At 39.1% G+C, this 22,082-nt stretch overlaps 1 protein-coding gene across 1 annotated transcript in view; it reads right to left on the bottom strand.

Moving 5' to 3' along the window:
- The window catches only part of BST1 (bone marrow stromal cell antigen 1), a 37,984-nt gene extending 16,476 nt beyond the window's left edge, over positions 1–21,508 (bottom strand). The window contains exons 1-6 of the mRNA XM_072618612.1: positions 21,038–21,508; positions 18,652–18,778; positions 12,857–12,992; positions 10,610–10,692; positions 6,926–7,002; positions 3,140–3,232 (exon numbers count right to left, since the gene is read on the bottom strand). Coding sequence (XP_072474713.1) covers positions 3,140–3,232; positions 6,926–7,002; positions 10,610–10,692; positions 12,857–12,992; positions 18,652–18,778; positions 21,038–21,225 — 704 coding nt within the window. The 5' untranslated portion in view covers positions 21,226–21,508. The remainder of the gene's footprint in view (positions 1–3,139; positions 3,233–6,925; positions 7,003–10,609; positions 10,693–12,856; positions 12,993–18,651; positions 18,779–21,037) is intronic.
- Between the last annotated feature and the right edge of the window lie 574 nt (positions 21,509–22,082).

The raw sequence follows: 22,082 nt of genomic DNA, 5'->3' as shown, positions 1-22,082 counted from the left end.
CACTTTCTCTCTTGACCACCCCATGGGGAGGGGTGTGAGAGAGCAAGAAATGGTAGGGACAAGATGAGGAAAAAAGGAAAAGAGAAAAAAGCACCACTGAGGCATTCTTTTCTAAGTAGAGAACAGAAAGAAAACTTAGAATCACAGACAAGCTTTGTCAGGTTTGGAAAACTACAGTTTGAATTTATTATATACTTAACAAAAAAACCAAACTCTACATGATAAGAGAACTTCAGTTTGGGGGATAGAATTTCTTAATTGTTTATTGTTATTAATTAACTGTGAATACGGAAATGTCCATTTTATTTGGAGTTTTATTTCAAATAAATTTGAAATAAAAATTTTAAAATGTTAAAGGTCTCATTTACATGCAAATCTCATAACAAAACTCTTTAAGCCTCAACAAATAATGCAAGTAATAATGTAAGTAAAGTAAGTAATAATGGTGCAATCATCTCTATTACTAATGAATTTGCATTCTAGGTAATTCCTTTTAAAGTTTCTGCTCCTGGGGGCAGAGTCAAGATGACAGAGTAGAAGGATGGACCTGTAGAAGCTCCACCCCACAGCCCATAAAATACCTGTAAAAAATGACTCGAAACAAATTCTAGAGCAGAAGAAGCCACAAAACAACAGAGTGAAAGAGTTTTCCAGGCCAAGGCAGCCTGGAAGGCTGACATTCAAGGGAAGACTCTATGGCACCAGGCTTGGAGCAGAGGGGAGCACAGCCTAGCAGCACTGTGGGGTAGGGACAAGGCCTGAGCAAGGACTCTGGGCATGGGGAATCCCTGGCAGCAGTTGTGTTCCCAGATCCCTCAACCCACAAATGCCAAAGGTAGTTTCAAAGATCAGTAAGAAAGTTCTTTCATCTTCGTGAGAAGGGAATGGTCTGGCCCTGGCAGCCCCAGGATGGCAGCAGTTGCTTCTTCACAGTGTCCATTTTAGGAGCCCTCAGCCCAAAACCCCTGGGAGAATTATGATCCTCTAAACAACTTAGTATGGGTGAGAGAGGAATATATTGAGAGGAGAAAGGGAGAAATGGAATGGGATAAATTATCTCTCATAAAAGAGACAACAAAAAGCTTTTTCAGTGGAGGAGAAAGGGGAGGAGGTGAGAGGGGAAAAGTGAAGTTTATTCTCTTCACATTTGGTTTAAGGAGGGAATAATAAGCTTACTCAATTTGGTATGAAAATCTATCTTATCCTACAGGAAAGTAGGGGAGAAGGGGACAAGTGGGGTGAGGGGAATGATAGAAGGGGGGGCAAAAGGGAGGAGTGAGTAACTAGAAATAAACACTTATGGGGAGGGACAAGGTCAAAAGAGAGAATAGAAGAAATGGGGGGCAGGATAGGATGGAGGGAAATCTCCATGACTGTGGAGACACAACACAACATGACTATTATGGAAGTCTTTTGCATAACTACACATATATAGCCTATATTGAATTCCTTGCCTTCTCAGTGGGGATGGGTGGGGAGGGAGGAAGGGAGGGAAGTTGGAACTCAAAAGTTTTAGGAAGGAATGTTGACAATTGTTTTTGCATACAACTGAGAAATAAGAAATACAGGTAATGGGGTATAGAAATCTATGTTGCCCAACAAGAAAAGAGAGGATGGGGATAAGGGAAGGGTGTGATAGAAGGGAGGGCACATTGAGGAAGGGGTAATCAGAATGCAAGGTGTTATGGGTGGAGGGAGGGGAGAGATGGGGAGAAAATTTGGAACTCAAAATTTTGTGGAAATTAATGTTGAAAACTAAAAATAAATAAATAAACATTAAAAAAAATAAAGCTTCTACTCCATATTTACATCGCCTTTCAGGTGGGAAGTAGTCACCTTAAGCGTGAAAATATTACCATTTAAAAGCCATGTCAATGGCAAGTCCCAAGCAAGGCTCCCACTCCTTCCAACTCCCAGCTTTGGGGAAGGATTTCCAAAACAGCCTCAAAAGCTTAAGGCATCTTGGCTTCCCACAATAGTGCCTACAGGCTAGGAGGTGGTAGACCACCAGCTCAGCAGGGTGGGGCAGAACATGATATCTAGAGAGCTAATAGGACCGAGAATATGGGGCACAAACTCAAGTGACCCATCCTCCCAGCTAATGTGGCCCATACTATTGAGATATAGGGACAGTGGGAACCCTGAAATTCAAGGGCAAACGATATGGGTCCTGCCTCAAATGAAATCAACCCAAGCCTTCTTTCAGTCAGAGACAAAGTTTATCAGAACATCCTGTCAGGGTGGCAAGATTTTAAGAATCTGAGCATTTGTGATGCGGCCAGATTGAATCTGAGCGTAGACAGTCTCTAAAAGAATCTGAGCAATTTAATGGGGGGGGGGGGGGGTAGGGGAGCAAGATACATGGGAACAGAGAAGGGGTCTAGATGGAATTAAGGAGTGGCAGTCTGGGGTGGGGCCAGGTGCAGACAATGAGGGCCACAATGAAAGGGCAATTAATCAAGTGGGAAGGGCTGGGTGCCCCAGGGAAATACCAGATACTTGGTCATCTGCGAAAGTTCAAGGAAAGTTGGGGGAGTGGTCCCAAGGGCAGTACCTTTCCTTTACCATGAGCTTCAAATCTGCAACAACTATTCTGTGTGAAGGAAATGGACAAAGCCTATGTGCTGTGAATTTAGGGAAACCATCTTCTCTCCCCCTTTCAATATTTAAAAGTAACCTTAGAGGTCAAAGAAACTGTAGCCTTCAGGGTAATGTAAAGAAAAAACTGACTCAGATTCCACCCCACCTGAGGCCCTACCTAGACATTTTGATGAAAATAAATTCCTGCCCTAGCAAGATGGCCAGATGAGATTAGGTACCCCCTGAAGGGACCCCTAGGTGTCCAAGTGGATAAAATGTAAGGGTGGAATCAGAAAGAGCCAGATTCAAATACAGCTTCCTAGATTCCAACTTCCTACTCTTTTGATTACATCAGACTATCTTTATCCCTGTGTGTCCCCTGAGAACCAAGATCTTTGTCTTTATTTGTCTAATATTTGACTAGATACCTTGGTAACCTGCCAGTTTACATGGAGTGAACTTTTTTTTGACATATACTTTTAAATACCTCATTTACTGGCTTGGTTACACTTAGTTTTTAAATAATTACACATTTTGAATAAATAAAGTCTTAACTTACAAATATGGTCCTCCAATTTCATGCATGACCCAGATCTCAAATTGTGTGACTTTATCTTTTTGGAAGTTGGGGATCTCATAATCTGCAAAAAAACTCAAAAAAAGAAAGAAAATCTTAAACTCTCAAAACATCCTTTTCATTTCAGGTACCAACTCATTTACATACTATTTTTTGATTAAGTTAAATTAATATACTTTATTTTGAAAAAAAAAGTGCTCTATTTCATGTACTCTTGATTGGAAAATAATTACTATGGCCTTAGCAAAGGACCTGAAGCTTTTTATTTAAAGCCACCTGCTTTGAACATGGTTTTAATGGGATCTGTGAAAATCTCTTAACAATGCTGAGCAATGTGATTCTTAAACATAAAAAAAGAAGGAACAGTGATTGTTTTCCGTATTTAGACTGCACAGTACCTGTAGTCTTAGAATCTTTTAATTAGAAATGTTATTTTTAAAAGTGCTATGAGAGAAATATTTCCTTTTTGAGTTCATGTGGTAGGTAAGTATTGATGAAATTTATCTACCACAACACAGATTTTAAAGGGGTAAAAATCTAGGTTTTATTATGCTTAATCAGAGATGAAGAAAAATAATCCCTGAACAGAGATTAGGATTTTTTGACAAACTTAGAAAAAATTATGTCAGAGAGACAGAGAACTAATTTTTTACATATTGCAATTTCATATTCTTTTAGGCTTATGAAAGTTTTTTTTTAATTTCATAAACTTATGTTTCCTTCAATGTCATAAAAGTTGAGCACATTTAGTTGAGCAGAGTCATATAGATCCCCTCTGGAAACAAATTCTATAGATAAACTAAATCAGGTTATAGATTAAACAATGAGTTTGTAGAATCTAACGCTTATGAAACTCTTAAGGCTATATTTTGAAGAAGTCATTATGGGCTAATTGAGAAGAAAGGAATTACATGTCAGTAAGATTTAATGTCAGGGATATTCTTCCACAAATTTTTGGGGAAGTTAAAGATATTGTATTTCCTTCTTCCTCTTATTTGGTTTCTTAACTCAGGAATATCAAAAGTCTTCCCTTAATACTATTACTCAGAAAAGGTTAATAGTAATAGAAGACAGGCTAGTAGTTAACCAAAAGTCTCAGGAAGCGTCATCCTGAGTCCTAAATAATAAAAATTCATAAAAGGAAACCCAAAATCCCAATAACAGAATGGAATTTAGAGATAATCTGGTCCAACCCCTGCCAGATAGATGGATTCCTTCTACAAGGAGCTAAGAGAATGGTTCTTACATTTTTAAGTAAAGTCTTACTCTATTTAAAAATTCTTGGATACCTCCAGGGATAGAGAACTCACTATCTAAAAAGTCAATCTATTCCATTTTTAACAGCTCTAATTTTTACAAATTCCTTCTTTAAACTTAGCCAACATCTGTGTCCTTGATAACCTTACTGATCGTACGTGATTCTACTCCCCTGGTACTATTCAGAATGTGTAATACATTAAAAAAAAATTATTATCAGGGTACCTGGCAGATAGTAGGCATCTAATAAATGCTAAAGGCTTGACTATTTTATTTCAGTGTTTAAAATGTTTCTGATGAGGGGTAGGAAGGGGGATGGAATGGATGAAATTCTGAAATCCCCAGTGCCTGGAATGCATTCTTGCACTCAAGCATTCTTGAAGTCAAGGTAAAGATTTATTATACTTTTCAGGGGGCAAGAGTTCTTAGGGAACCTGCAACCTTGGAAGGGTACAGTCAAAATTTATATAGGATATTCTATAGTAAAACATGTGCCAAGTATGTTACCTAGGTGATGGGAGTGGAGGGGAATTAGGGAGTATTTAAGAAGTGGTTAGTTCTTAAAGGAACATGCACTTTCAGTATCTACTATGCAGATATTTTATCCAGAGGTCATCAGGAAAGAGCCCAAAGAGGGGTATATCTGTGGTTTTAGGTGTAATTTTAGGCCTGAAAGGTCACTAAGTCAACTAAGGGTCAGAATTGACTGAGGAATACTAGGCTGCTCTCATCAGTGTCTTGTTATCCAAGATAAATGTGAGGGAGTATATGTATGTCCAAGTCTAGGATACATAGGATTGTTCAGCAAGTAGTAAATGTCATTATGACCCAGTATACAGCCCATTCAGCCAGTACACAGCTAGTTCAGACTAAGAAATTCTATAGGAGCAATTGACTGATACTGTATGAGGAAGAGAGAAAAGTTTTGCTAGGGCAGGCTATTCTTGGGTTAGGGAGAAACTTCCTGAGACAGTGTTTTGAGGCTAGGGAAAAATGTGATTTTAGAATTGGGTTCCAAGCACATGCCCCCAAGCATCCCCTCATTTCCAATTCCTTTTCCATATGCCTTTTTTTAATTATTATTTTAAGATCATACTCCTTTATACCCTAAATTTTCTTATTCACTCTTCCAGTTTCTGCAATTAATCCTTATAGTTTTATAGGGTCTGAAAGAATTCTGGCCTTTCTCCTTGGGACTTGCTCCAGTTATTAAAACTCCTTAAAAATAAACACCTAAAAAATTACCTAGACTTTCAGGATGTAACCTAATGAAAGCAGAGTAGAGTTAGGTCTGTCATCTCCCTTTAACTGAACACAATACTCCTATTAAAGTGGTCTAAGCTCACTTTTTTTAAAAGTCTCTTATATCACACTATGACTTGTATAAGTGATATTTCTTCCAAATTATACTTACATTACTGATTTTTGAAATCTAAATTATGATTTTACATTTATGACTATAAAATTTCATGTCTTAATGATTGGATTAGCTTATTCTATCAGAATGAGGGGGCTGTTAATAACATGAGATGTTTATAAAAGATATCAAAATGGTGTGATTTTTTTAGCCTCCTCCCCCACAATATCGCAGAGCACTCTGAGCCATTTTGCATTTTTCTTTGTTGCATGGGTTGCCATGGCCATTCATCATCAAGGGGCTGACCCACTTGGGGATTAACCTTTCCATGCTCAGCAAGCTTGGTTGCCAGGCCAGTATTCAAAGTCTCTCCAGCTTGCTGCAGCTTGCCAGCTTTCACATTCCCTTGGCATAATCTTCAAGGAAAACCTCAGCACCACAATGAAGCACTGGAGGAGGTGACATTCTTATAACCTGCTCATAATACTCTGAGTACTGCAGGTGGGGCAAGTAGCAGTGCTCTAATTTGTTGCCAGATCTACCAGCTGGCCTTGTTAACTTCAATACTTACAGAAACTATGACTTTATTAGGGTAGGTACTTCCTCCACCAACCTGCTGGAGCTTGTACTCCACCGGCCCAGGCATAGAGAGCCTATGATCACCTCTACCTCCCCATGAGCCAATGGAACAAGACAGTAGAAAAGCTTAGCTGTGATTTCTTATTCTAAATCCATGAGCTCCTCTACCTGGCCCCTTCCACATACACACTAGCCACAGGTTCCCTTCCCCCCTTCCTCACCCCTAAAGGGCCACATTTAAGGATCTAGCTGGCCATATGTGGCCTGGAGGAAACAAATTCCCCACCCCTCAACTAGCCCATACACACATAACCCAAACTTTTCACCATGGAAAATGATGCTGTTATAGGTAGAATATTAGCCAAGCAGTTACTAATCCCTGTCTCCAGAACTCTTTGTCAGTCTGAAGCAGGGATTGTCCTTTCTCTCCGAGCTATTTTGTTGGTCTTGTGCTATCTGGATTTGCAAGGATTTGGTTTGCAGGCAGTGGTTCACAGTTCATCTTTTTTTTCTTTTCCATCAACTTTTTGACACCATTCAGATATATTATGTAATATTAGTTCATTTCCACTTACCCTTTCACTGGATAGGCTCCAGATGGCTCTGAACCATTCAACATAACATATATCACCCCTGAGCTATCATGTGCATACTGTGAAAGAAAAACAACTTTTAAAAAATCAAATAATTAGCAACTGATGAATATAGAACAAGGAGAAATCAGAATTTTTTGAAGTGGATGTGTTTGGAAGTAGAAGAGATGATGAACTCCTTTTGGATAAGGGCAATCTTTTCCTTCTTTTTGGATCATGGTCCCAGGCACATAGTAGGTGCTTTAACTAATTAAAGTAATTAATTATTGAATAGATGTTTATTGACAGACAACAAGTTGGTTTGGTATGGGAATCAAGAGAAACAATTAGATTTTATCTCAAGAACACTGACTCCAGCTTGTGTTTCTACATATATTCTCCTCTATCTTGTTTTTCTGCAAATCATCCCTGGGAAACTAGATGGTATCAGCCATCTCCTGTTTCATAAATGTAGGAGGATGCAATTAATCGGCATCTTTTAATTTCAGGAAAAGAAAGACTCTGAAATCTATTTCTCCCCCTGCCAACTTGATCAAAATTTAACTTTTCCCATCTCCCAACTTGAAAAGCCCCCTAATATTTCCTCCAATTAGAAATCAAATCAGATTACCTAATTTTGTATCCTGGCTAATTGCTCCCTTATAATTAATTCATTTTCTTTGACTAATTGTTTTTAACACATAAAAATAGATCTTACTCTATACTCAGGGTTTTTGGACTGCTTGGGGAGTCCCTTGACCCATTTGTTAGACTTGTTTTGCTAATAAATCATATAGCTTGGGTTGTTTCCTCAGTTATTATTAATTAAACACCATATAGAGGGGAGATGCAAGTAATTAATTTTAGGATATATATATCTTGTCTATCCCAACAGTTATGGAAACCAAACTTTTACATTCACCCCAAACTAGGTATTTGATAGTGGCATTTAGGGCTGCCCTTGCACATGAGTAGAGAAGCCAGCCTGCCATATGATATGACACTGTTTGCAAAGAGTTTTCCTCACAATCACAATTTTGTCAGAAGAATGTAAATTCCTTGAAGGCAAGGACTGTTTTCTCTGCCTTTGTATCCCCAGAATTTAACACAGTTCCAGGCACATAGTGTGTATCTAATATCACTGTTGAATTGAATTCAATCACTCTGTAAAGTAGGAATAAGTGCTTGTTGTTGGATAGGAAATAAAAATATCCCTAATTTTATGGATAAAAAAGCTGAGGCACAAAGATTAAATGACTTAACCAGGTTCACAAAGCTAATAAGGGATAGTAGGAATTAAACCCAAGTCTTCTAATTCCAAATCTACTATCATTTCCACTTTGCTTTGTACCATCAGGAATTCATTTATCCATCATCCTCAACTGTCACCAAGTAGAGAGCAAGGGTCTTGAAAAGACCTTGGGTATGTGTTTTGATTGGGAATAAAGTTGATGATCACTATAGTAGAAGGAATTGGGTCAAGGATTTGAGGATACTGCAGACCTGGGATTAGGGGCAGGGAAGCATATATCAAAAGGAAATAAGGTGAGATAAGGAAAAAAAGAACTAAAGGATTGTAAAAGACAAACTTTAAGTACTTTAGGAATTTCCAGAGGACTGGTTTTCATGAGTAGAACAGAAGTGCCATTCTCTGGCATTTCATAGCTACAGAGGCGGAAGTTGAGGAAGGGGAGGAGGGAACTCCATTAGAGAACCACCCTTTTAATCTCACAGCACAAAGTCCAGGTGCTTATTACACTGCTTCAGAAAGACAGTGCAGGCCCTTGTCAAAGCAAAATGCTACAACCGTCTACCTTGCTGAGCTCCTTAAAATAAAATTCTGACATGTTGTCTTTCCTGATTCTGGTTACAAACACTGAGCCCAGCCTTAGTTCTCCTTGGTTCTGGCTTTCAGCAAGCTATCTCACCTGGTGGGTGTGAGAAAGGGGATTACCCTTCAGTAACTCTGGAATGTTTTTGGCTTTTCCCAAGTGACTCATTTTCTGATGCTACTTCCCCAGGGCAATGTCTCCTAAACAGTATTTTGCTTTGTCTCTTATCTCTGAATTATGTCACTTAATGTGTTAGACCACATCCTGTACCAGAGGATTATCCCTGGCCCAGACAAGCTATCCCAGGGGATCTCTGGTTTGGAGTGGCCTCAGTAGCTACAGTGGTTCTCAATCATTCAGCAATGGAAGCTTAGACGTTTAACCTACCTGAAGTACATGGCTGAGCCTCTGCACATGACAGAGAGAGAGAGAGAGAGAGAGAGAGAGAGAGAGAGCGCGAGAGAGAGAGAGAGAGAGAATGTATTCTGACATAAACAATTCCAGCTTTTAGGACTACCATTTCCAAACTTCAGGTTTATAATGAGATTATACCATCTTCAAAAATTCTCTCTCTATTCCCTCTCACCCCATTCTCTTGCGTTTCTTTGGCCTTCCTTATTGGGTTCTGATAATGCCCCTGATAAACAGCCTTCTTCTAATTCATAAGTTCAGAATCAATAAGGCTTATTGCCTTATGAGCAGAGGTTCCCAAACTTTCTCAGTTCATAGTACCTTGTCTTAGTATCTCAGCCATTTTTTCGCACTACCCCTAGGCGAAAAGAAATACCCAATGCTTCAGTTAATTAAGTAGTTAGGTCCAAATAATCAAATAGGCAGGTAGGTGGCACAGTGGATAGAGAATTGGGCCTGGAGTCAGAAAGACTCAAGTTCAAAAAAACCACCTCAGACAAACTTGGGCAAGTCACTTAACCTCTGTTTGCCTCAGTTTTCTCAACTATAAAATGGTTATAAAAATAGCACCTACCTCCCACAGTTGTTGTAAGGATCAAAAGAGATAATATTTGTAAAGTACTTAGCATATCATACTATTATTGTTACTGCTGTCCTAGCCATATAGTAGCCATTTGAGAAAGATAACATATATAAATTGAAAGAAAAATATCTTATTTTATTCTTAAATAATCACAGTTACTTATTAATGGGATGGACCCGCCTGTTGGGCACTGTACAATTTCTTGACCCTTGAAATCACACTGGACACTCCCACCCTCATTTCCTGTTCCACATTGATTTTCTTGCCTTTGCAAAGATATGACATAACAAATGAAATTAGGATTCACTGAGCTTTAGCACTTAGCAGAAGTTCATCTTCATGATTATTGATTGATGGATTTTTTTCTCTAAAAACTTTATAGGTATCATTAAATGAGAAATATATTCTTTATTTCCAAGTTATACATGAACAGATAAGGCATGGTTTAGCTGACCTAAGAATAAGGAAAACTATCCCTGCTGAAATCACCTATCCACCCCATCTTGGGGGAAAAAAAAGGAAAACAATGAAAAAAACCCAACCTTCTCTGCAACACCTCAGCACTTTGCTTGTAAACTGTGGATTTACAAGTCTTTCTTTGTCAGGCCTGTGATTTTACTAATGGAAGGAACTCTCATACTCCCTCTACCAAAGCAGAGGGGCATCTTCTCCGCATGCTTGGGATATTGAGAGGTTAAATGACTTGAGCAGAGAAACAGGACCTGAATCCAGGTCTTCCAAGACTCAGACGCCTGTTCTCATTCCACTCCTCCATGCTGCCTCTCTCTCTACCTCTCTATTTGGCTTTAAACACTATTGGACACATCCTTTCCATCTGGGCTCCCATAGCTAAGCATTTACCTGTGAGGATGCTCTCTTCCAGAAGGAGTCTACAGCATTGTTCTCACAGTCTTCTGCTGTCGGGCAGGATTGATAATCAAAATCTAAGGAAAAATCCAAAGTGTTTAATTGATTTCTTTTATCACAAGAGAAAGAAGTTAAGGCAAAATAGACTGGCTGACTAAAATACATTAAAGATTTGTGACATAGGCTGACGAATAGAGCTTGTATAGTAACGGCTTCATGGAACAATAGACTATAGACTTAGAAATGACCTCAAAAGATCACCTGTCTTCATGCTCATGTCTTCAGCATGTGTATTATTGCCATTTATAGTGTGTATGTGTGTGTGTGTGTGTGTGTGCGTGTGTGTTCGTCCTTCATTGCCAAAGAAGACCCTGCCATCAGAGAAATAATGACATGACTTGCACTTGACTTTGTTTTTCGTGAGGGAGAGCTGTGCAGGTCACCAGCCTCACTTCTCTAGAGCATCTGAATCCAGTGACCAGATATTCATCAGGATGACTGGAGATGACCCAGGATGAGGCAATTGGGGGTAAGTGACTTGCCCAAGGTCACAAGCTAGTGAGTGTCAAGTGTCTGAGGTGAGATTTGAACTCAGGTTCTCCTGACTCCTGCACTGGTGCTCTATCCACTGCACCACCTAGCTGCTCCTTATTGCCATTTATAGAAGAGGCAACTGAGGCAGAGAATGAGTGATAAAACTGTTCAAGGGTCACATGATGTCAAGCCATAAGGCTTCAACTACAACCTCTGACCTCTTAGTGAAAAAAAAAAAAATCACTTCTTCCACTGATTTCTCATCATCAAGGTTTTGGATTTTAAACCTGAATCTTAATAATGACAATAAGAGCTAACATTTATATGTCACTTACTACGTGCCAAACACTGTGCTAAGCACTTTACAATTCTGATCTCATTTGATGTCCACAACAACTCAGAGAAGTAGGTGCTGTTATTATCTCCATGTTACAGATGAAGAAGCAGAGGGAGATTCAGGTTAAGTGACTTGCCCAGGATCACACAGCTAGGAAATATCTGAGGTCAAATTTGAATTCAGGCCTTCCTGACCTCAGGCCCAATGTTCTACCCACTACTAGTGTTTTTACCTATTCTGTACCATCTTGTTTTACATAAAAGAACCTTAGCAATTACTTCTAAATATAATTTATTTTTCATTTTTAGGAGGGGGTAGATAAAGAATATAAGGAGCATACAGGATAGAAACTTCCTCCACCAATTTGTTTAGCTTCCAGAGAGTTGCCTAGGGTCACATGCCTAATACCTGTTAGAAGCAGGTCTTAAATGTAAGTCTTCCTCTTAGACCAGACTTTAGCCTCTATATCATAACTCCTCTGTTCATGTATAATTTAGAAATAAGTAATATTTGTCATTTAATGACATCTGTAGAGTTCATTAACTGCACAGTTCATTTCCTTCTAAAATGCCACTGATGGGATGAAATAGGTTCTAATCTTAAAAAAGGAAAAAAAAGTCCCACTTATTCTAATCTCCATCCATGCTCCCACAATTTGGTTAATTTGAATAGCTTGAAACAGTGGAAAGAACACTGACTTCAGAGTCAGAAGACATAAATTAAAATCTAAACTTTGCCCCTTAATATCTGTTTAACCTCAGAAAATTAATAATAGTGATAATAAGGATAGCAACTACTTTATGGTTTATAAAGTGGTTTGCAAATAATTCGTTTGATATACTAAGTGATGCTGTTGGAGTGCTGTAAGTGCTAATTTTATACCCATTTTACAGATGAAACTGAAACAGGGCGGGGGGGGGGGGAGGGTTAAGTGATTGTTCACGGTTACACAACTAGTGAATATCTGAGAAGAACTTGAATTTGGGTCTTCCAGACTCCAAGTCTGAATAACTATGTCTACATGTCCTATCTGGCAATCTCAGTTTCTTCATTTGTAAATTGAAGAGGTTGAACTACTAGGTGAATATTAAAGTCTCTTCCCAGTTCTAAATTCTATCATCTTCAGCTAGATTGCAATTCCATTCTTTTGCATTTGAATGGGAGCGATGAATATCATTAATGTTATGGTTTATAACCAATATTGATGCTACAAAGAATTATAACATAGAAGCTTGATGAGAGGGCACAAGTCAATACAATTATCCTAGGATTGTTGGGAATCAGAAATCCAATTCTGTCTCTAAGTCTAGAAGAAACTTATGATTGGCTTTTCAATGTTGGTTCTCCTTTGGATGACAAAGTAATCTTACCTGAGTCATTTTCTTTCGGACACCAATTGAGCAAATCTCCTACTCTGCCATATAGCATGTTAGATAAAGGTGTCAGCCGGCGGGTGTTATCAGCATAAGCAATAACAAGATAGTGGTTATTTTCCCAGAACAATGACTAGAGAGAAAAATATTACGACATGGAAAAAAAATGTCACTACCAGTTTTTTTTTAAGTATATCAATTATGCAAGTTTTATGTAGGAACCAAAAGAATTGTCGTCTATTTTATTTTATTTTCTAACTGCTTAGTGACAAATAATTCATCCTGGCTTATCTTAAACACTATTTCCCCCTTGGAAAAGGGTATGGATTTTAATTCTTTATGAGATATTTTGCAAAAATTAATGAAATGTTTAACCAATGACATGAAATTCATATAAATTTAACTTTTCTGAATTGCAGTAGCTCATATTCATGTAACAGGGACTGCCCAATGAGTCCATATGAACATGTGTAGAGTGCTCAGCTTATGCGTTCCCCATGGGAACTTTGGGGCATGTGGAGACATTCTGTATCAGTCTGGTTTGCTAACAAGTTTAAGAGAAGCCTTTTTGATTGGTTTTGGGGATGGAAATGAGTTTCATTCAAAAGGAATTTATCAAGAGCAGTGCTTTTGTGGTCTTACTTTCCTGCTGCCGGCCTTCTGCTTAGAGAAGAGTAAATGGAGAGGCCTCTGACCCTCCCCATCCGACGCCGAAATGTAGCCTATAAATACAGTCCTTAGGCTCTTTACACTGATGTTAATTCTTTCCTACATTCTAGGTTTTATGGCCAGTCAGTACAGCATCAAGGTCCTGAGGTAAGGACCATCCTTTGAGATGCAGCCCATTTCTATTTTAGACAGGAACTGATCCAGCATGGTAATTGGGTATGAACTTGGTGGGTCCTCTTCTACTGCTGTGACTGTGACTTCTAGGTGTTGGGGGAGGGGGAAATGTCCTTCTCTTCTTTCTCATCTATGTTAATTAATTAAATGGAGCTAAAGCATTAATCACTGGCAGATGAGGGGCATGGGGAAGGGGAAGGGGTGAAGAGTCTAGGGGACACACCAAAATTCAGGCCTACCATGTTGTAGAGCAGGGCTTCTTTTTCCAGTTGTGACCTTTCTGGTATTACAAGGCCTGAGGGCATGGGCACTGCAAAGTGAATATGCTTTGTATTCAGAACCAGGGCCGTAATGAAGTTGCATAATGCAACACTGGCAAGAAAACACCTTGGTTTCATTAAATATTTGATTTTTAATTAATTCTTGATCATCGTGTATTCAGAAACCTTTTACTGTTACCAAATTTTTCGAGATCGCGTATAGTGTCATAGCCTAAAATTTAATTTTCTCTACAATGTAAAGAACTACTCAGGGATACTTCTTGAACTCTGAGGTCCTAGGATAGAGCAATCATTACATTCATATAGTACTTTCAAGATTTACAAAGTCCTTTTCTCTTCTAATAGGGCTGATGAAGGAACCCTCTGTTCAATTTTATATGTTCCAACTTTAAAAGAGTTAAATTCTTTGATCAACATAATAACTGTAAAAGCAGTTTACACATCCTGATACATCCAGGATGGTCTGCTATCACAGGTTCTTAGATCTGCTTTTCTAAAAGGAAAAGCAGCTTTTAAGGAGTCATCTATCACTTTAATCAAGCACATGTATCATTCATTTAGTTCAGGGGAAAAAGTTAGCACAGTGAACTTCAGAGAAAATACAGAGAAATGAAAATCAACAGACAGGGCTTCCAACTACCTGACAGTAAGCAATGCATATATCACAGACCAACAGACAGACAGTTGTCTGACCATACACACATAGTTACCAGAGAGAGAAGCACCAGCATCTGGGTTAGTAGAGCCTCCTTTGAGGCTGCCCAGAGTCTCTTTGAGCCAAACAAACACTTCCAATGAGTAAACCCCAAAGTAAAACCTCATCTCAGAGTATTTATTTACTTTTCAGAGCCAGAGGACATCATAACTTGAGAAACAGTGCCTCATTAACAAAAGGTGTGGGTCTTCCTACAAATCTCCCCTAATCAAATTCTCCTTAATGGGCAAGCCCATTAATAGGTAGGGAAGATCTTGAACATCATTAGCATTAAAATAACCAATCAAGATTCCAGAACAGACGAGAATTCTACCCCTTTCCCGATAGAAATAATGTATTCAATATACAGAAAGAGACCCACATATTTGAAAACAGCCAAATAGTGGAAATTTGTTTTGTTTGACTATCCATATTTGCTACAGGGGTTCTCTCTCTTTTTTTCTATTCCAAGGTAGGAGTGGGGTAAGTGGGAAATAAATGCTTGTTAACTGAAAGCAATTAAAACATTTTTCATCATTCCCCCAATCAATTTTATGAGTTTACAAGTTATGGGCCTTGATTTTTAGGCTATTGCCCTTAAAGGTATTAATCTACCCTTTGGCTCTGTGACAATGCAGAGGAAACCAACCTGATTAGTACCCAGTAGTTGAGGCTGTCCTCAAGAAGACTGGAGATTTGAGTAGGTGGGATGGACTCTTATCAAAAGTGCACTCATCCCTACACTACCCCTTTGCATCTGGATCATGGAACTGTAGCAGTTCCTATCTAATCCATATCTATAAAAATCTCTTCCCCCACCCCCATGCTTTCTTTTCCTTAGACCTTCTTCCTCTTTCTTCTCCTCTCCCTTTCCCTCTCTTCCCTCCCCACCCCCAGTCGAATATGACCACTTGAAAGAGAATTTCATGACACAAACAGCATGTGTTTGTCTCTGTGCCCCAAGGTTCTTAAACCCAATTTCTGACCACCTTTTGCCTCTCTCTAGCTTTTCCTGAGCACAAGTTAGAGACTAGAGTTTCTGAAAATAGACCTTCCACTCATTGTGCTCTTGATAATTCCAGATTCAAAAGTTCCCAAGGGGGTGGCAGTTCTTGAGTTCAATCCTTTGGTCATGAGTCTGTTAAAGGCACATTTCTTCAACTGCCTTTTGGAGAGGAAGAGAAAACCACCAAGAGAGAAGCAACCTTCAGTTGAAGGACCAAAGCCATGCTGTGGGGCAAGATATATGGAGTATACTGATCCATTATTGTATCCCCAAGGGTAATGGGAAATTATATATTTAGCAGCTCCCCCAAAGTGTATTTACCTAGGGGAGAATCTATTGGGTATTTGAATACTTGTATCTTTTTGAGGGCTCCTGGGATTCCTTCTTATCTTGTCCATTTTCTATGGTGGGCTTTCCTATGCACTTAGCACAGTGCCTAGCACATAGTAGGCACTTAAGAAATGTTTCTCTATTGATTAATTAATAATCATGTTGTACATTAAGATCCTGTGTAATAATTGGTAATCCCACCATCCACATTCGGGAGAACCTAGACATAAGCCATACCCCAATTATCTTGGTCCCTACCATAAAACTCTAAGGTGGGGGTATAAACCAAAAAGAGAAAATGATCTTTTGGGGTCAGATCTCCAGAATTAGACCTGGTTCTGATAAACCCAGAATCCTTGAGGAGACTCGTGGTCATGGCTTATACTCACAACCACCCTGTAAGATAGTGCCCTAGTTCATTTGGATTATTTTCAGTCTTAGTAAGACCTTAACAAAAGAGATAGAGCAAAGATGCTAAAAGCAGTAAGCCTTTATCAATGTACACTTTAACTCCAGAATGGAAGGTATGAGTCCCAATGTGAAATACCTTGGGATGGGCTAATGCAATCAAGGATATACCCAGGGCCCAAGAATTCACAAATGCACTAAGAAAGGTTACTGCAACCACAGCAGGAGAGTTGACAAGCATGCCAAAGTCTCCCCTTTGGTTAGAAAACACTGAAGTTCTGCCCAGTTCTTGTCACTCCTTCTAAATTGATGGATGGTACAGGCTGGGACAGTCGCATACATTGTAACAGTAGGAAAATTAATAAGAGTCAAGAGGTTTTACAGTGAGAGGTGTGGTCTTTCCCAGGTGCCTCTGATTGGTTTCCCACCTATGACACCATAGGCAGAAAGACACTAGGGATTGATTAGAAACACCGGGCATGGAAGTTTCCACAAAAGAGAAAAAATTGCTAGGAAAAGGAGACAGCTAGTCAAAACAAAGGCTATAGGTTTTTCTGGTCTATCATTGGTAGGTAGTGGAGATATTAACATATCCATTTTACAGATAAGGAAACTGAATCTTGGGAAGGTTAAAGACCTTGCCTAAGGTCATACCACTGTGGCAGAGTTGGGATGGTAACCCAGGTCTCCTGAATCCTGTATTTTATTCACTACACCATGTTGCCTCATACATTATTATATTATAGTACATTTATGTGGACTTTGTTTCACCCAAACTCGTACTGCAAGGGTATTGCTATCATTATCCAATGGGAATGACCTCAAATGTTTGTGCCTAAAATTTCTTTTAGAATTCATAGTTCTTTTCAGTTAGAAAAATGATGAAGCTTTTCTGTTTTTTTCTTCCAGTAGTGATGAATAATGTCAGGCTAATTCTAGGACATAAGGAAAGGATGAAATGATTTCCCCCAATAACAAGGAATTTGGGTGGACATCCCACTCCTTAGGAGGGGGGGAAATTTCCACATACTGACTGGTTTGTGCAGGCACATTCCTCTCCTTCAAGAGTAGGGCTAGAAGAATCTGATTCATTAACACTAACTGCACAATCTTATGTTGAAAAGATGGTTATTCATGTAAGGGAGTACCTTGTTTAGACTTTAACAAGGTTAAAGGTCATAGGGGGAAAAGATGCAGAAATATAAAATAAGAAGTAAAGTAAACATCCTACAGGGGAAGGGAACCTGTGGCATGGAGGCCACATGTGGCCCTCTAGGTCCTCCCATACAGGCCACACTTGAGGACTTAAGAGGGCCACATGTGGCCTCGAGGCTGCAGGTTTCCCACCCCTGCACCTTAGAAAAGCCATGATAATAGTGAATAACTCCAGCTTTTGGAGAGGTGGAGATGCTTTATAATTCCTGTCCTTACTATGCCATTTGATTTAATGCCTTTGCTAAGAACTGAGTCTACTAGCTTATTTGATAAGAGGAAGCACACTAGCAGGAGATCATAAGCTACAGTATTAGGAAAATAGGTACTCAGACAATTACTTCTAGAACCTTGAGAATAGACGTAACCACCCCTCTGGGGAGACTCAATCTCTTAGTGCCAGTGTGAGTTGGGGAAGTGAGCCCAGTGCTAAGTTCCAGTTTTGAGTTCTGGTCATCATTTAGTGGGGAGAAGTGTGAGGTAATGGCAAGCTTATATTTCCTACCATACTATGTGGCAAGAAGAGGTCTGTCAGATCAGGGCTTTATTTCCTAAGAGGTTGACGCTTGGGCACAAGAGATATTTCACAAGAACAAAAAGATCAAAATACTGAGAGAAAGCAGCTTGCTGTGTAGACTACGCTGGGGAAGATGAAGGAAGGGAATGCATGCAGAGAATGTTTGTAAAATTTTCTCATTTCTTTTTCTGTTCCAATGGAATGTTTTTGCTGGTGTTTATTCTGTTGTTTGCTTAGGTTTCTGTTAGGACAGGAATAACTGAGTAGCTCCGCCTGAGCTGACTTTTAAGGCTCTCATTTTCACACTGTGGTGGAACCCCAAGCCTCATGGAGTACCCTTTCAGGAAAACACTCCCCACAAACATGAACCCAAGTCTGTGATGGGCTAGTGCTGACTGGCCCACAGGTGATGAGCATTAAGTTCTTATACTTCCGCATAGACAAATGTCTGACTGGAAAGAGGGTAATCAGAGGGACCTCTCCACATAATTAAGAAAATACCTTATCTCTGGGAATGGAGTGTCTTGACAGGTTAATAAAAAGGTCATAGTCTGAAGGCAGTACAGAGCAGGGATCCTTGTGCAGCACAGATTTAAAGGCCTCCCATATTGCTGAGCAGTTTTTGTCACTATAAGGGAAAAAACAAGCAATGGTACTGATTCATTATTTCAAAAGATCTATGATTTTAATCCAATTCAAGAAACACTTATTAAGCAACTACTCTATGCTTAGCAAGCTGTTACAACATCGTACTGTTAAAAAAAATTTTTTTTAAAGTCCCAGCACTCAAGGGGCTTATATTTGACTGAAACGTAAGTTCTATTATCAGGAAGTAATACATGCACAGAAAAGTAAATACACAATATTTACAAAGTACAAAATAATTAGGGGAGGGAAAGGGAAGAGACTGGGTGGCTAGGTGGTATAATGGATAGAGCACTGGGTCTGGAGTCAGGAAGCCCTAAATTCACATCTGGCCTCAGATACTTACTAGTTAGCTATGTGACCCTGGGTACACAGCTCTTAACCTCTGTCTGCCTCAGTTTTTCAACTATAAAGTGGAGATAACAACAGTACCTACCTTACAGAGTTGATGTGAGGATAAAATGAGATGATATTTTATAAAGTACCTGGCACATAGTAAGCACTATATAAACTCTCATTCCCTTCCCTCTCCCTACAAAGGTGCTCCCCACCAATAGAGATCACAGTCTTCTAGCCCTTAGAAATCAGTCCACAACCATTTATTAATGTATCAGGCACTATGCTAAGACCTGGGGGTAGCAAAAAAAGACAAAAATAGGTCCCTGCCCTCAAGAAGTTTATGTTCTAGTGGGGGAGAAAACTTTGAAAATAACTAGTTAGATAAGATACTTGTGAAGATGGAGAGTTAGCGCAGAGAAAAAAGTGAAATTTGAGCTTAGCCAGGAAAACAAAAAGGTTGAGAGACAAGGAAGAGCAGAGCAGGAGAGAAGTTTCTTACAAAGCAGTTTTGGCCAAGGGCTGGTTGGGCATAAAGGTGGGGAGAAATATTTAATACAGTATGCTAAAATTGTCATAGTAAGGAAAGAATCTGTCCTCTAGCTTAGTTCTGTTTTTACCAGATCAAAGAGAATAGTACCTTCTTATCAGTCAGCTAATTAGCAAATGTTAGGCTCCTACAATAAGCCTTGTAGGATAAAGAGAAGGGAGTGAATTCTTGGAATTATTTAAGATCCTAAGAGTTTTCTTTTGTAAACATAAAATGATTGGAGGAAGAGAGGTACTAAAGAGGATATTCAGTACCTGTCAAAGGGCAAGGAAATAATAGAAAACACAGGACAAAATGGAATCAGTTTTGTTCTCCCCAAAATTCACTTTCAATGCCCTTAACAGTAATAGCAAAATTTTGGAAGAGGGCTAAAGGATTTTTGGGGGGACATAGTGAGTTTTATTTTAGAGATGCTTATAATACCTATATGCACCTATATGCCTATAGTATGTATATATACCTATATGTCCCTATATACTATATGTATGTATATAGTATATATAGCATATATACTATGTATTGTATGTCCTATAGTACATATATGTACCCATATACCTATAATACCTATAGTTTGGAGATGCCTATAGTACCTATAATATATATATATATATATATACAGAAAGGGGGAGAGAGAGAGAGAGACAGTACCTGTAGTTTGGGAATACCTATAGTGCCTATAGTTTGAAATTCCAAGAGGCCGCGATATGGGACTGGAGCTGAGAAAAAGAACTAAGGCTAGATAAATCGATATAGAAATCATCTATGTAGAGATAATAAGTGAGCCCATGAAAATAAAAGAGATAACTAAACTTTCACAGGACACAGAAAGAGCAGGATGCCCAGGACCAAGCCTTGAGGTATAGTTTCCATGAGTTTCTATGAATAGACAAAAAGCATCATCTGATAGCCAGTCCAAGGCTAGTGAAAAGCCCCTGTCATTAGCTACAATGATCTGCAGAAGACAGTCACAACATGCTGTCTTCACTACAGGGGTACTAGAAATCTTTTGAGCTATAGGACCTACCTAAACACAATTCACTAAAATTCTTTGTAAATTGTCCAGTGTTCTGTGGTTGATATTATTACTTGAAATCCATTTTCATATTACTTTAAATGAGAAAGTCTCTTGTTCCAAGATTCCTGACATAGTAGTTCTGTCTTGCAGTTATAAAATAAAAATATAAAAAGAAGAAAACAGAAAGGCAGAGAGTCAGAGGAATTTTGAAAACAAAGGAGAGTAGGGCAGATCAGGAGATCAAGGTTCTCAACACCTCTGTCTCTTCCCCAGTCAGAGAAATGTCCTTCCCTACTCCATAAGGAAACTTTTCTCTGAATGAGACACTCCCTATAACTTACCTTAGTTCCAAGTTCACCATCGAGATATACTCATTGCATCTGCCCAGGAAGATATTCTCCAAGTAGGGGTTAGTGCCTTCTCCATGCCATCGCTTTTCTCCGACCCTGGTATACACATCAGCTTGTCCCACCAGAAACAGTAACAGAAAGAGCATCAGTCTCTGCAGTCCTGTGTGAGAGGGCTCCATGAAGGAATTCTCTGGTGGGAGACTCACTTCCGGGCAGTGGGGCAGGAAAGGAGAAAGACTGAGAAGACGACCTTGTGTAAGGAGCAAATAAAGTTACTGAAGTCCAGATCTCGTAGTTGAAAACACGTTGGGGAGGGGGCACTTAACTCAGAAAGAAGAGGCTTTGTGTTCTTACAACTTCTTTTTGACTTCTTCCTTTCTCAGTCCCTGTTCCTTCTTTCTTTTCCCCTTTTTCTTTCTTCTTTTCCTCCCTCAGACAAGTGTCCTTCCCACTGGAACTTTTGGACCTGGCCAACAAAGCAAGGCATTTGCTACTGTCAGCAAAACTTAAAACTGCAAACCTTTCCTTTCTTTCCTGCTTCATTTGATAAGAAGGTACTTCTCTTGTAATGAATGCAAAAAAGCATTCATTAAGCACTTACTATATCCCAATCATCTTACTAAGCACACAAAATGAATAATAACTTACATCACTCTTTTAAAAAGTTTTAATCTAGCATTTACGAGGCAGTAGAAAGAGTAGACAGAAGGAGGAACCAGAAAAATCAGGCTTCCAGGCTTTACATCTTATTTCTAAGATAATAACAATGATGGTAATAATAATTTCTAAAATGGTAATAGTAACCAAGCTCGTTGTCTCACATACTTGTTGAGATCACTGTTTTCTCTCTCCTGAGATTAAGTGACTTATCACCAGTTGCCTATTGAACATTTCAAACTGTATTTCTCATGGGCATCTCAAGCCTGAGAAGCCTGAAACACAACTCATTACCTCTCCTCTTCTGATTTTCCTCTTTCTGTTGGGTGCATCCTCACTCTCCCCATTTCAGTCTTCTATTATTCTTGACTCCTTCCTC

Source organism: Notamacropus eugenii, chromosome 6, assembly GCF_028372415.1.
Source record: "Notamacropus eugenii isolate mMacEug1 chromosome 6, mMacEug1.pri_v2, whole genome shotgun sequence".
Lineage (NCBI taxonomy): Eukaryota > Metazoa > Chordata > Mammalia > Diprotodontia > Macropodidae > Notamacropus > Notamacropus eugenii.
Note: the sequence above shows the minus strand (reverse complement) of the source record. Positions and strands in the feature narration are given on the sequence as shown.